Source organism: Mytilus trossulus, chromosome 8 (assembly GCF_036588685.1).
Source record: "Mytilus trossulus isolate FHL-02 chromosome 8, PNRI_Mtr1.1.1.hap1, whole genome shotgun sequence".
Classification (NCBI taxonomy): domain Eukaryota; kingdom Metazoa; phylum Mollusca; class Bivalvia; order Mytilida; family Mytilidae; genus Mytilus; species Mytilus trossulus.
The window spans coordinates 70,240,999-70,258,305 of record NC_086380.1 but is presented as its reverse complement, the minus strand read 5'-3'; the positions used below and the strand labels follow the sequence as shown (position 1 = coordinate 70,258,305).

Here is a 17,307-nt window from a genome sequence, read left to right as displayed (position 1 = left end):
TTATACAATACAATGCAATACAATGTAATACAATACAATATATCGAATAATAGAACATATTTTAATAGTTCAATTATAAATTTATGTAAAAAATACCATCATAAGCTTGTCTGACATGGGTCTGACTCCCTCAGTTCTAAAGACTGCTTAATGAAGACTCCAATATGACAAACAAGTTCATGGATGTGGTTTAGAATGTGTTTTAGTTTATAAAATACATCAATATGTTGAAATAATGGTACATAGACTTTTAGATAAGCTAAAAGATTAAAACGCAATGATATGTTAATGTCACAATACAAACTAGAGGCTCTAAAGAGCCTGTGTCGCTCACCTTGGTCTATGTGAATATTAAACAAAGGACGCAGAAGGATTCATGACAAAATTGTGTTTTGGTGATGGTGATGTGTTTGTACATCTTACTTTACTGAACATTCTTGCTGCTTACAACTATCTCTATCTATAATGAACTTGGCCAGTAGTTTCAGAGGAGAAGATTTTTGTAAAAGACTATAAGATTTACGAAAAATGGTTAACAATTTACTTTAAAGGCCAATAACTCCTGACCATTTCGGTCATGTTGAATTATTTGTAAATCTTACAGTTTGCTGAACATTATTGTTGTTTACAGTTTATCTCTATCTATAATAATATTCAAGATAATAACCAAAAACAGCAAAATTTCCTTAAAATTACCAATTCAGGGGCAGCAATCTAACAACGGGTTGTCCGATTTATCTGAAAATTTCAGGGCAGATAGATCTTGACCTGATAAACAATTTTATCACATGTCAGATTTGCTCTAAATGCTTTGGTTTTCGAGTTATAAGCCAAAAACTGCATTTTACCCCTATGTTCTATTTTTAGCCGTGGCGGCCATCTTGGTTGGTTTGCTGGGTCACGCCACAAATTGTTTAAACTAGATACCCCAATGATGATTGTGGCCAAGTTTGGTTTAATTTGGCCCTGTAGTGTAAGAGAAGAAGATTTTTGTAAAAGCTAACGACGACGGACGACGACGGACGACGGATGCCAAGTTATGAGAAAAGCTCACTTGGCCTGATGGGCCAGGTGAGCTAAAAATGAAATTCGTCATCTAGGACTCCACATGTTTTACATTATCTTTGTGCTCTTGGAATATTTCTGTACCTTCCTAATTCAATGCCTAGGGAATTATCACTTAGTATAAATTTCTGCCTATGTATAAAATTATTGCAATTTAAATATTCCTCAGACTAACAATTATTTTTTAATTTCCCATAAAGTCAAAGTTTGGATGAGGAATCCATTTTTGAAAGATTATTTAAAGTAATTTTTCCATATTTATCTGAAACACACTTTTTTATATTACATTTTAGCACGTTTTTTATTGTTAAAAAGATACATTACTGAGTGTTCTAAAAAGTCCTTAGTATGTTACAATTTCCCAAAGTATGCTTCTTTTTTTTAACACCTAAGTTGTCGAGCACACAAGTCTGCTCTTGTCACTTGTAAATTCAATAAAGAACTATTCTTTTTTTGTAAACATTTGAAAGTATGTCTGTGCCGGTTAAAAATATTAAGATAACTTTTATATTGTACAAATTATAATTTGTATTTTGACTTTGTACAAATTGTAAATTGTACAAAAAGTGCCTGTACAACTTACAATTTGTACAATATTTGACGAAAATTCACTTATAACTTGTACCATTATTAATACTATGGATTTTGGTGAAAAAAAGCATTGATACAGACCCTTGTTATAGAATTACCATACAGTACATCTTATTCAAAAAATACAAAATTGTTCTGTATCATTGGTATGGGCAGGTGATTCAATTATGACATCGGGATTTGCATCTTTTGACTTTTACATCTCTTCTTAAACACTTTGCAATGGATAATTACGTAGGGGTTGATTGCTTTAATAAGTTGCCAAAACTATATATTCTTATATTTATTATTTACACTCTTTTATATATTTAGTCGTTTACTCAATTGATGTATTAGTGTAAACATGGATGGCATTGTTGATCACAATACACAATAAGAAGTTTGTTCAAAACGTTCTGGATCGAGGATGGAATGATAAACGAAAGAACAATTTTGTGTACACCAAGGACAAGCAAATGGGCTTGTAGTTCAATTGGGTAAGACAATGCTATTGAAACACCAATGTGTGGACAACAGATCCAAGACTAATAGATTACCACGAAAACAACCAGTAACTATCATAACTTGTTGTTTAGGGTTAATGACATTATACATATTCTCTGTATGATCGTGTCCAAACCTATCCTCGATATGGTTAAGGTTTACTCATGGTTTGCCCACTTTTAATTCTACCAATTATCTATTAGTAAAGAAAACAAAAAAGACAAAAGGTTTAATGAGCATCCAATTGTATAGTCTGTTCCAACTTAGGTATGGTCAGGTATATAGTCTGTAAGTGTTTTCTACATATTCTGGTTGTTCTTTTGTATAGAAAAATTATTAAAAAATTCAAATATTTTTTCTCATTAATTTAATATAAATTCATTCAACAAACTTACATGTACACAACAAATATAAAAAAAATGATATTTCGTTACAAAAGTGTCTTTATAGTTCATTAGTTTCTGAATGATTTTTCATGATAAAAATACATTAATAAAAGATCTCTTTTAATGCAAACATCATTTAATAAATTAAAATTACTCAATTTTATAAATACATTGCATAAGGAAATATGTAAAATGATGATAAATTTAATCTTTTATATTTACATCAAAAGTCACAATACATTATATTTACGAAGTATTCACTACATTGTCCAGTTCAAATGGAGAAGATGGGATCATCGGCGGCGTCAGAGTAATCTACAACGCTTATTAGTCCTAGGAATCTTTCTTTCAGTAGTTGGAGTCTGGTTCTATAACTCTGTATCGTCATCTTTTTGGTGGGTGGGCTCCTCCTTCTGCATACTGGATAATGTTGCATTCTGTTAGTGCCTGTGTCTTCTTCGGTAGCTCAATGATCTCGTAGATGTTTGCGTGGGCAAGTTTGAATCTCTTCTTAAATTTGTTGTGCCACGACCTTCCAGGTGATTTGTGGTGCGGTATCCTTCTGTGGTATAGTGATTCTATAGCAGCCTTTCACATTAACCCCTGGCCACACTGTTCGTCACGCTGCGTTGTTGGTTGCTGGCTTGTAATCAGTAAATAGTCTTTTTGGTTGAAGTTCTAACTGGTGTTGTTAGCAATCATGATTATTAACTGAAAAATATTTTATCGTTGTTTTTTTTTAAAGAAAATGTTAGCTGGGATGCAGATTCAGATTCAATATTTTATTAGTCTCACCACTTGCAATATATAAATATACAGTACATACAGAGTATAAATCAAATCAAATATTTTTATTGGTGTAAATTCCTATACAGAAATGATACCAGCCGACATTTACAAAATACAAACACAAAGATAAACAAACAAACAAACAAAAACAAAAAATAACCAAACCAAACATATTTTCTCAATGATAAGAGATACATATGTTATATTTACATTGCGTGGAGGTGTTATTCACACAATAAGTATATACACAAAATAAAACAGACAGTACACAAATATAAAATACAAATACCATTCTATTAAGACTTATGAGAGACTTTTTGTACAAATTACAATTTGAACAAAGTCAAAATACAAATTATAATTTGTACAATTTTTTTGTTCAACTTGTACACAACATATATATACGAATAATTAGCATGTTCCAGAGAAGTATACAGAGAGTGAAAAAATAAATTTATAATAAGTTTGCACCCCAGGAAAAGCAACATTTTAAACCAATTTACGCCCAGCATTTATAGCCGCTGTAATCGTCGTTTGAAATTTAAGGAGGAAAATGATAACATTGAGTGGAAGTTCTGTTTTTATGTCAGTTTATTTATTTTTACTTGAATTCATAATTGATAGCGTCCGTGCTAAAATGGGACAAACATTGAACAGATGTAGTTTTCAGTATTTACAGGGGAGGTTAAATTTTGTCACTAGATTTTCCACTGTGTAAAAAGCACTTATCAATATATAAAATAAATGTTACAAAATACCTTATTGTAAAGATAACAATAGAAAATATAAAATGTTCAATTGACATGATTATGGTATATACCTTTATATCTTACAAGCATAGGAAAATTAAAGGATAAGTTCTATAATTAATAGTAAAAGAAACAATATGTGAAAACGTTCCTTTACAATGAATCATAAATTTTTAATTTCATTCAATTTCTTCATTTCATCTGTATGCATTTATTTAAAAAGCTGAATTTGCGTCGCGTTTTCTGTGATATTTATATACATATACAGAAGACTAACAAAATAAGTCCACAACAAGCCTTTTACAAAAACAGCAATGTGAATTAGATAATTATAAGGTAAGACTATAACTTAAATTATGTCTACGTTTTACAAATAATGATCTGCATTGTAGTTTCTTTCGTCCGCTGTGTGATCATGTTTTTTTCGATCAAATATTGGATTAGAAAAATTGACGTTGATACTTAAGCAGGAACTACACGTTGATACTTAAGCAGGAACTACTAGTTCATTCAGAGAACCTATATCAACTTGTTTAATTCGGAACTGTTCCTGCTGCAGAATCTTTAATTGTTTTATGCGTGGTAATGTGACTGTTTTAATATTTCTTTCATATATGCTTCTAACATGGGAACCTTGTTACTGAAAGTTTAAGAAAAAAAACCATATGTTTTTGAACTTCAGATCTACAGTACCAATAGTATTGCATGTGACCACATTCTGGTAAAATAGAAAGTAAAACCATATATGATTTTAAATTCTTTATTCCAAGATCAAAATTAATAAGCTGGCGAAACATTATAATATTTCAATATTATTATTGTAAAATAAATGGAATGGATCTTGATTTTTTTTAAGAAATAATTTTGAATAAAATGTCGTTGGTATGTCATTCAGTACTTTCCCGTTTACATTAGTCATTTTTGGGACCTTTTGTAGCTTGCTGTTTTGTGTGAGAATATAATCCTTGTTGAAGACCATAATTTGACCTAAACTAGTTGTCTCATTGATTCTCATACAACATCTTCTTATATCTATAAATAGTGTTAGTGAATTGATTTTTCAGACATATTTAATGTTTAGAAATGCGACATAATAGATATAGGAAGATGTGGTGTGAGTACCAATGAGACAACTCTTCATCCAAATAATAAGTTTGTTTGAACCTCGAATTACACACATTGAGTTGAATAATTGGGAATAAAAAGAACAAAGACAATTGATACTCGTTTGCATTTAACACAATACATATATATTATTATGTGCCTTCTTAACTACTTAATGTTTGCCTAGGAAGGAAGTTGTTAACAAAAAAGAAGTGGATAATTGTAAAAAATAAATTGAGGAGTTGAGTTAGTCACTTGTGTTTCTGCAGGTTTTCAAAGTCAGAAAGTTAGTTGTCAAGTTGACAACTGTTACATTTTACACAAACGTGTGTCCATTCTCATTAGCAGCCAAAAGTTATATATTGTTCGATCAGTCGTACTCCACAGCTGATGGATACTCGATAATAGTTGTCTATGGGTCGGTTATCTGTGCAGATAGCAACAACGCTGTCATATCATAAATGATATGTATTTCTTTTATATTAGCACATTTGAGTAATGAATGTTTAATTCCCTCTACTGAATGAAATTCATAAATGAGATAACTTGTATTTCCCAAAAAAGATTCAACGAGATTGTCAACCAACTGTGATCCACTCCTTGCCGACTTTTCTCTTTATTCATAAGAGACAGACTTCAAACAGACGCTTTTCAGAAAAAATGAAAAGAAAATAGCAATTTCATGTCACTTTATGCTCCGCCATTTAGATGATGTTCTCTCACTTAATGATTCAAAGTTCGATAATAAGGTGGACAGCACGAATTCTATCGAACTTAAAACATACTTAAACCTACAGTTTGTTTGTCGCATATATTGATTTACTTAAAGACATTGACAATAAAAGTAGGAGAATCAAAGCGTCCGGAATACTTAAATCATCATTGTTTTATTTTTGATATTTTTTGGGGATTTCATTAATTTTGTTTGGCTGTTTGATTAAATTTATGTCCTTTTTTCAACGGGTTGATTTCTTATCATGATTATAAATATCTTTAACTAAAAGTTCCTAGTGGGTGGTGAAGTTATTTCCTAAATTTTATGGACCATGATTTTTTTTCCCGTTATTGAATATCTGTTTCATAGATTACGATAGATATGTTAAAATTGTTAAACTCCCTTTCCCCAGAAAAAAGTAAAATTCAAAAATGTATCACTGGATATATACTTACATTTGCAACACGAGATATATTTGGAACATGATCTGATTTCCTTTACTGAGCACCTTCGATTACTGTCGGGTTTTGATTGATTTTGTCTTGTTAAGTCTTTAGTTTTTTTTCTAGTGTGATTTGCAAAAGACATGAATGCTTGTAATATATTTTATTTGCTAATTTTTAAAAGATGACTTTTTGTGGACGTTGGCGACGTTTCGTACATTTTACTTTTGTTCAGTAAACTCTCCATCTGTTGATATATACTATGAACGTTTTGTATATATTAAGATATACTTACCTAAGATGAGAGACGTGTCAAATCATAAAAAGTAAGTAAGATTTCCGCTTCCATCTTAGATAAATAGGTGCATTTTGAGTACTTGGTGCAATTTGGTGTATAAGTAAAAAGCAACAAAATTCAAGACTGATTTTAACTTTTATCATACAACACCATAAACGACAACCGTAAGTTGAATTGCATAAAGATGAACTTCTATTTGTATCCATCTGATGAATTAATATAAAAAAAGAAGATGTGGCATGATTGCCAATGAGACAACTGTCCACAAGAGACCAAAATGACACAGAAATTAACAACGGTTCCCGTCATATTGGCAACTAAAGGTTTATTGTTCGATTGGTCGTACACCACAGCTATTGGACGATACAGTCCATCTTTCTCGGATTAAAGTTGTCTATGGCGTTGACCATCTGTAGATATGACGACCACATTGTGATTATATGTGCCGGCTACAAATACATTCCCATAATTATTTGCATATATAGGAGAGTTCAGAACACTGCTTTTATTGAATGTCCATATAGTGTCTTACCATGGAAATCACCATATATAACATCGTCATTGAAAACGTTTTTGTAAAACAGCTTGTCACCGTGAGTACATCAGAGGCTTGTACTGACCTTGTACTGGTTCTAATAATGATTCTAGATCCGTTGTCAAGACTCTAGTCCCTGATATTTGCCACAATAAGTCAACTTTACATCTTTGAATGTTTCTCCTTAATTGGCGTAAATTTACTTTTAAAGTTTTCTACGTTTTTCTGTTTTGAACATCTATCATAATGATCTGATTTAAACCTGAAGTCACACTTGACGTAACAGCTACAGAATTATCTTCAACATAAACACGTCCCAAACTATTCCAATATTTTTCAAGTCGAAATCACCTGAACCGTCCGGTTTAATAACGTTTACTTGGTTGCCATAACAAGTTGAAAAACCATGCCACCATCAAGGAAGAAAAACATCCTTTGACTTGTGACAGCTTTGTGTGTATTGTTAGTTTTAACTTTAGACTTACATTATCGAAATGTTTAGTTGACGGAGGTACAACTATCTGAGCTTGTATTTTTCTTCTTTTCGGGCTGAACAATAATCTCTCCGAACGTCTTTCAGGAAGTGGCTAATTCCTGCAATGCTATTTCCATCATATACGATATATCTTGTTGATGCATTTGTTCGTTTTCACTGATCGATTTGATATAACAATTGAATTAACAGTCTATAAAAGTAAACAATTATAGGTCAAGGAACGGTTTTCAACACAGAGCTTTGGCTCATACCGTACAGCAAGCTATAAAGTCCTTTTTAAATGTCCTATAAAATTGTCCCAGAGATGAATTTTCTATATTGCTAAACCATGAGGTAATACACTGATCACTCAATATTCGATCGAGACAATTTTTTTTTCACAAAAGCCCTCATTCAGTATCCCGTCAGTACCAGAGGCTTTACCATATTTCAATTTCTTAATGGCATAATATAACTTGAATAGAAAGTAAAAATGCATCTAAACTTGTATAACAAAATTATATATTCCAGTAATAAATTACCTGTAATCAATTAGTAGTAATGGGTATAGGCTTGTTTAATGTCGATATTTTTCTCTGCGTGTTCGGTTATGGTTCAATGACTTTTGAATTATTTCAGTTCTAAACTATGCGATTAAGTTAGTATTTTCGAAAACACTAATGGTTAGACAATGCTATTTCATATTCTATAGTTTTAACGTTAGTTGATCTCGTTTAAATGTAAAATAAATGTTCTTCATCAGTTAGAGTTCATTGTATTCATTATAATTATAAATTATGGTTAGATTTGCTTTTAAGGTACAAACAGGCAAGACGTGTTTCTTTTGTTAAGGCTAAGCATTGACAAGCTTAGCGTCACTGATGAGTCTTTTGTAGACGAAACGCGCGTCTGGCGTTAGTACAAAAATTAAGCCTTGTATCTATGATGAGTTTATTTACAACCACTCGGTCGATGCCACTGGTGGTGGAGTTTAAATTCCCCGAGGATATCACCAGCACAGTAGTCAGCACTTCTATTATAATTGATATGGTCATATTTATAAATAAACTGTATAAAAAACTTTTGAATTTTTTAAATACTAAGGTTTTTCTACATCTGTATTAGATTACCTTAGCTGTATTTGGCAAAACTTTAACTTTATTGGACTCGAGCGTCAAAGATGAGTCTTTTGTAGACGAAACGCGCGTTTGTCGTTAGTACAAAATTTTAACCCTCTTATATACATGTATGATGAGTTTATTTCTATACTTAATGGCTTGTCTTATTTTTTGAAAATGGTTTTTTTTTAGTTTTTTTTCATTTTATATATTTCTCTTTTGTCTTTATTGTAAATTGTACAATCAAGTACTTATATTGCATAATACTTTTTGGCCCATTGTTCCCATTTAAGAAAGAAGATCAACTTTTTACTCCATCGATTCGCATCAATACCTATTAGTGAATTGTTTCATCGTACAGCTATCATTATGCTTGACCATGAACTGAATAAAAAGAAAAATGATTTTTCTCTTTTATATTAAAACCTTGAATGAATTTTCAATATCTTTCAGTAAAAAGACATCATAGATGAGACAACCTGTATTTCACAAAAAAAGCTTGTGAAATTACTGTGCTCCTCTTCTTGCCGACATTTTCTTTGTTCATTAGGGACAGACTTCACTCAATAGATTCTGGGAAAGAATGCAAAGTGGCAAGTATTTAACTGTATGTTGTGCTGTATAGCTGATGTTATCTCATTTAACAATACAAAGTTCGATGACTGTTTTGACAATATACTTTCCATAGAACTTGCTGTACATGAATATACTGTTTGTCTGTCGCATAATTTGATTTACACCAAGAAAATGATAATGAAGGTCAGAGAATAAAAGCTGAAGGATCAACTGAAACTGTAATTGTTTAGTTGGCTGGTGTGTTACACTTGCATTTATCAGTCGTTTCTTAATTTTACTGACATTGCTTATGATTTGTGTTTCTTTATATATATTTTTCATTAAGTATATTTTTTGATGTCTTTTATAAAAATTATTGTTTACATATTTAACAAAGTCTTTAATTGATAAAAAAGATGATGAAACATACTACTCCATGAACAAATGATCAGAATGCTGGTATTTCATACTGACATGTTTGTTAAATTTGGGGGTCGACTGTTTCAAACAAATTGTCGGAATTCGTATGAGAACGAACTGTGCTACTCTCCCTGCCGACATCTTCTTTTTTTCATATAAGTCGACGTTTACTCAGACACTCAAAGATGAAAGGAGCAAGGCCATTTCATTTCACATTCAGAAACAATGATGAAATTTTCCATTAATAGTTCGAACTTTTCCTATTTGGTTACATAAATATATCCTCCAGTATTAAAAATTAAAGGAAAACTAGATGCGACTTCAGTTGCGTTATTTTTAGACTGATACACCTCAGGAACTGGTTCTGTAGCAATGAGACAATTTTCATGTGGAAATAATTTAATTTTGGATGTAACGCGTCTTCTGACTGGATGACGTTGTTATTTTATCAGGTCATAGACATAATTGTGGGAGGTGACCGTGACCGTCATCAACGTTTTTTCATGGTTTACTCCGGTTTTGAAATGAATTTTATAATCAAATTATAAGAAATGACTGTTATATTTTGTCTACCTATTCGAAATAACATAAAAAAAGTGGTGCACACTTTAAAATAACCTGCTAATCGGGTTTTTCAGTGTGCACCACCTTTTTGATGTTATTTCTTAATAGACAGAAAAAAAGATTACAGTCATTCCTTGAATAATAAATTCCCCCACCTTAGCAGCGAAATTTATGGGTTTTGCATACATATAAATATATATATGGTTTATACCTTTCCGAACTCATTCGGTATTCAAGAGCTTGCATTTGCTACTCATACTTTATGAATAGGTCTGAGCAGAAGGTATTTTTTCCTTAAAAAAGTAGATCGTAAGATACCTAGACCCTAGACCTTATTGATAGGTATTCAGTGTCAACTTTACAAATGATACATGATAGTCTTGACATATTTATTCAAGGTATTTACGTTGTTGATCATCGTAATTTCGTGTCACAATGTTCTTTTCATTTGTCTTTTTATATTCTTAACCTTGACTGTTCGTTCTTTTTTTGGTAATCTTCATTGTGGCTCAGTATTTATACATCTCGCTATTTCTTTATTGTGTCAATTATAATGTGATCAATTATTATATTCTTGCTTTTTTTGTTTTGGTATGTTCTTTGTCTATAGAGTGTATATAATTTTTATTCTTTTTACTTTTTTCTTTGTTCACATAGTTGTTATAAGTGTTGAAGATTGTTAAACAATGTTGACTGCTTTTCCACAATTTTTGACGTTGTTACTTAATAATTTTGTTCGTTTTACTCACACTATATAGTCAACATTATCAATAATGGAATTGTTTGCGGCTGCAATACAAGTGAAAGGTTTAGCTTATTTTAAAACCAGGTTTAATTAACCATTAGCTACAGATCGGAATTCACGTGCAAAGTCAGGAATATGACAGTTGTGGTCCATATATTTGATGTGTTTCAGTACTTGATTCTGCATTTTAATAATGGACTTATCCTTTTGATTTTTATTTGAGATTGGCATTTTTGTTATTGCAGTTTTGGTAGCGCTATTTGAAATAATCCTTATTTTTAAATATTCAATCTTTGGATCTTGTCTACTGTAAATTTAAGCATAATTGCAAAAAAACAAAAGACTGCTAAATTCAAACAAAGTCTATACCACCTCTTGAAACAAAACTTTATACTGAACCTTAATTTATTTTTATATTACATCATTCACATAAGCTTTTTTGTCTCTTTATGCAATTTGATGATGACAAAAGAAGCCAAGATAAATTTTGTCATGCATTCAAAAATACAAAATATACTTTATGAATTTTATTAAGATATAAAAAGACCCGACAATATATATACTCTGTAAACAGAGAATCAGTGCGCATTGAGACGAGGACTGTTATATCAATACGAGACCATTAAACATAACTTATTCTCCTACTGCATCATACACAAAAGCGCTTCCGTTATAATTAGAAATTAGAAGTTTATTGTTCGTTCGATCGTACACAACAGCTGATGGACAGTGAAGACCATCTTTCGCCGATAAAAGTTGTCTACAGCGTTGACCATCTGTGGAAATAACGACCACATTGTGAGACGAAAATCCCGCTACATATACATTCCCACCATTATCGACAGATATACCCATTGGATAGGATAGAGTACGTTTTTCCTTGAATGTCCACAGTGTTTTACCTTGGATATCACAACATTTGACATTGTGATTATCTTCGTTTGTGTAGAACAGCTTGTTACCTTGGGAAGCTACACAGGCATCACTTGACATTTTAGTAGTGGTGATACTGGTGATAGATTCATTACTGAGACTGATCATGTTTAGTCCCTGATCTCCTGCACAATAAATCAATTTTCCACCTTTGAATGTTACTCCATTGTTGCTAGAGCCGACGTACAATGCTTTCATTAGTTTTCTGGTTTGAACATCGATAATATTAATTTTTAAGGATTTTCTACCATATGTTACAGCTACCGAATTATCTCCCACATATTCCACGTCACAAACAAATCCAATTTCTTTCAGATCGAAATCTACTGATCCGTCTGGATTGAACACCTTCATCTGATTACTAGGACTTCGACACGCTAATACCATCTTACCATCAGGGAGGAAAGTACAGCCTCGGACGCTTGTCAGCTTTGTTTGTATTGTTTGTTTAAACTTGAGACTAACTTTATCAAACTTGTTTGTTTGCGGAGGTACAATTATCTGAGCTTGTATGTTTCCTTTATTATGAATTGGTATATTACATGCACTGGAATCCAAAACAACTTTTCCAAACGTCTTCATGGTGGTGATTAATTCCTGCAATGCTGTATCTAACGTCCACGATATATCAATGTGATGCAATTGTTCACTTTTGCTGATCGATTGGATATAACTCTCTTCTTTAAAAATATCCTTTTCTTTTTGTTTTATTGCAATAAATGATTTCAATGCTATCTTTGTATTGTAAAATATTTATTTCTATTTGTATTAAATAATGACGTCAGTAGTTGTTGAATTTTGCTACTTTCTTTTTCTTCCACCGCATTAATTTCCCTCAAGATGTTATCTTGAAGTTTATCAAGGTGATTATTAATTTTGAGTCGATATTGAACACTCTTTCTTTTCTCTGCTAGTGATGCCAAATTTTCCTCGCGATTGACACGGACTATTTTAATATTATCGGCGGTTTCTGACAAAGTGCTTTCGATTTGCTAAAATGCAATTGACGATTTTACATTGTGGACCATATTCCTGATATAAGTTAAATCTTTACAGCCGTTGTGATCCTCTACACATCCCTTACAGCATGGGCAGTCGTGTTTTCTACAGAAAAGGTTGTATTTTTCGTTATGTTTGTTGCAAAATTGCGCTATTTGCAAAATATTTGCTGGTAGCTTAAGATATTCGGAAATTGGGTTCGTTTCATGACTTCTTGAACTCTTTGAAAAGCTATGATGTTCCTTACAATCTTTGCAAAGTCCTTCATCACATTCGACACACCAGACTACTGAATGTTTTGTCACGTGACGATGATCACAGACACCACAAATACTCGAGTTACTGGCCATGCTTCTGAAATATGGTATCAAGATTAATCAACTATGATAACAATGCAATACAGTCATGACTAGTTCAAGTTAATTTCAGACATTTTGAGTCTTCGAATTAATCTCCATCTATGAATATAAATAGATATAGGAAGATGTGGTATGAGTGCCAATGAGACAATTCTCCATCCAAATAATAATTTATAAAAGTAAACCATTATAGTTCAATGCACGGCCTTCCACCGAACAACAAGCTATAAAGGGCCCCAAAATAACTAGTGTAAAACCATTCAAACGGGAAAACCAACGGCCTAATCTATAAGAAAAACGAGAAACGAGAACCACGTATAAATTACATAAACAAACGACAACTACTATACATCAGATTCCTGACTTAGGACAGATGCAAATATTTGCAGCGGGATTAAACGTTTTAATGGTACAAAACCTTCTCCCTTTTTCTGAAACAATAGCATAACATCATAACATAAATACCTGTTTAATAGTTTTTCATCTCGAAAATTGAGATATTATGTATGTATACTTGTGTGAAATTTCTTCACAAGTAGAAATCAGTGGACAAATTATACAATATCATATTTTATTTGACCCAAATTGATTTTAACTAGAATTCGAACTGACACAATAAGTCTTTGAGCTTAAATTCAAATCAGAAATTGAAGTATGTGGAAAAGTAGAATGAAGAGAGAAATTTACATATCTCCCTTTCAACAACCACCTACGTGTTAGAGAAAGGCAAAACGGAAATATCTGTTGAATAGATATGTTTTGTATGGTCACATTATCAAACTGCAATGTATTTTATTAATCAAAAGGTAGCAAATAATATGTTATAGGTAAGAAATAAGTATGCCTAAAGGAAAAACATGAAAAAAATCCTTCAGATTTGAATGTAAAGTATTCAGTTATAATACTAACATACCTCAAATATATGATGGGCGTACAACAAAACCATAGATAAAGATAGGACGTTATTTTGTCATGTGATCATATTTACATTATATATCTAACGTATTGTGGCGGTAATTTTCAAACTTTTTTTTAAACAATCCACGATATACAAGATTCCAATTTTAATCGGATAAAGCTAGGATTACCACTTAAAAAACGAATAAACGAAAAATAAAAAAACCCAAAAGAATGTAATGGACTAGGATAATGTTTTGTGTAATTAAGATTTGATCTCTTGAAAGGATTTTCAATATCGCCCTTTATTCGTATAGGCTAGACTGACAACAAGTATTACTGGGTACATGTAAATAACAATCTCCCTGAAAGCAGGAAATGTCCATTCTACTTCTTATCTGACTAAATGCGACAACCCGTTGTCCTTTATATCTATCACCTTTACTGAATTGACTTTTAAAACGGGAATATGCAGTATAAGTAAATTTGCATTGCACTGAAATGACCAGGCCAGGTAATTATTTGGTCAAAAATACTAAACTGAACAATTTATTGTTCAAATTTATTATGACAATGAATTTACCATAGAGTAATAAACGTGAATATAAAGTAAAAAATCATCTAAATTTGTATAGCATATTTAAAACATTTCGTCAAGAAATTACCTGTAATCAATTAGTAGTAATGGTTGTAGGCTTGTTTTATGTTTTGTTTTTGGCTCTGCGTGTTCGGTTATGGTTCAATGACTTTTGAATAGTTTCAGTTCTACACTATGCGATTATTTTTTTTCGGAAACACTAATGATTAGACATTGATATTTTACTTTCTGTAGTTTCAGCATTAGCAGATCTCATTTAAATGTTGGAAAAAAATGTTGTTCCTCGATTATAGTTCACTGCGCTGACTTATTAGCAGATTTACATAATGCTATTAAAGTACAAAAAGGCAAGACGTGTTTCTTTTGTTAAAGCTAGTCATTGACTAGCTTTCTATACTCAAAGGCTTTTCTTCATTTTTAAAAATGTTTTTTTTTTCTAATTTTCATTTTGTATATTGTCTCCATTGTAAATTGTATCCCCTAGTACTTATACCGCATAATACGTTTTTTTGGCACATTGTTTTTTTTTTAAAAGGAAGGTACAATTTTTACTCCATCGATTCGAATCAATACCTATTTTTGAATTGTTTCTTCGCACAGCTATCAATATGCTTGACCATGAACTGAATAAAAAAAATATGATTTTTCTCTTTTATATTTAAACCTTGGGACAATGAATTTTCAATATCTTCCAGTAAAAAACATCATAGACGAGACCATCTGTATTTCACAAGAAAACTAAGCTTGTGAACTTACTGTGCTCCTCTCTTTGACGACATTTCTTTGTTCATTAGCGTTAGACTTCACTCAATAGATTCTGTTTCGCTGTATAGATGATGTTATCTTATTTAACAAATCAAAGTTCGATGACTCTTTTGACGGCATATTGTCCACCGAATTTGAAAAACACAAATATACTTTTTGTCTGTCGCATACCTTTATTTACATCAAGAAAATGATAACGAAGGTCAGAAAATAAAAGCTGAATGAGCACCTGAAACCTAAATTGTTTAGTTGACTGGATTGTAACTCTTCTATTCATCAGTCTTATCTTAATTTTGTTGACTTCTTTCACTTATGTTTCTGTTGTCATTAGATATATTTTTGACGTCCGTTATAAAAAATCGTATTTTATAACGCTTATAGTTGATAACATATTTAACAAAGTCTTTAATTGAAAAAATAACGAAACATACTACCCCGACGAACAAACGATCAGAATTGTTCGCGTTTCCAACTGACAACAAATTTGTTGAATTTGGGGGTAGACTTTTTAAGACAAGTTGTCTGCATTCTTATTAGAACGAACTGTGCAACTCTTCCTGCCGACATCTTCTTATTTTCATATGAGTTCCCCAGACACTCAAAGATCAAAGGAGCAAGATCATTTTATTTCACATTCAGAAACAATGATGATATTTTTCCATTACCAATTCGAACTTTTCCAATTGGGTTTCATCCTAATGAAACAGCAGATACGACTTCCATCGCCTCATTTTAAAACTGATACATCTCAGTACTGAATCTATAGCAAACGGCACGATTTTCATCTGGAAATGATAAATTCCCCCACCTTGGCAGCGATATATATTGGCTTTGCATACATTTAGATATGGTTTGTACATTTGCAATCTCCGTCGGTATTCAAGGTATGCTGTTGCTCCTCATAATTTATAAAAGCGTCTGAGCAGAAGGTATTTTCTCTTACAATTGTAAATCAGAAGATACCAACCTTGTTGATAGGTATCCAGTATCAACTTTACAAATGATACATGCTAGTATTGAATTATTGATTCATGTTGTTGATTGTCGTAATTTCGTGTCATTATATTTTTCATTTGTCTTTTTAGATTCTTAACATTTACCGTTCAGTATTTTTTGTTAATCTTCATTATGGGTCAGTTCAAGTGAGAGGTTAAGCTCTATAAACCCAGGTTCTATCCACCATTTTTTACATTTAGAAATGCCTCTACTAAGTCAGAATTATGACAGTTCTTGTTCATTCGTTTTTGATGTGTTTAGTTATTTGATTTTGCCATGTGATTATGGACTTTCCGATTAGATTTTCCTCTGGGTTCAGTATTTTTGTGATTTTACTTTTTTCAGTATTTATACATCTCGCTATTAATGTAATCAATTATTGTATTCTTGCTTTGATTTGTTTTGATATGTGCTTTGTGTATAGAGTGTATATATGTGTTTTTTTTTACTTTGTTATTTGTTCATATACTTTTAGCTCGTTGTTATAAGTGTTTAAAATTGTAAAAAAATATTGACCGTTGTCCCTCAATTTTTGATGTTGTTACTTAATTTTTGTTGTTTATTTTACTCAAAATATATTGTCAATATCAATAATATTGAAATTGTTTGCGGCTGTTATTCTAATGAAAGGTTTAGTTTACGTTAAAACCAGGTTTAATTAACAATTTTCTACAGACCGAAATTCCTGTGCAAAGTCAGGAATATGACGTTTATGTTCCATTCAT

The 17,307-nt window shown here is 31.6% G+C and overlaps 1 protein-coding gene across 1 annotated transcript; it reads right to left on the bottom strand.

Moving 5' to 3' along the window:
- Positions 1 to 11,668: 11,668 nt before the first annotated feature.
- LOC134727932 (uncharacterized) lies at positions 11,669 to 12,550 on the bottom strand. Its single transcript, XM_063592329.1, has one exon. The coding sequence runs from the start codon at positions 12,548 to 12,550 to the stop codon at positions 11,669 to 11,671; it is 882 nt and encodes a 293-aa protein (XP_063448399.1).
- Between the last annotated feature and the right edge of the window lie 4,757 nt (positions 12,551 to 17,307).

Excerpts from the sequence above, each read along its gene's own strand:
- LOC134727932 (XM_063592329.1), bottom strand. The coding sequence starts at position 12,550 with ATGAAGACGTTTGGAAAAGTTGTTTTGGATTCCAGTGCATGTAATATA.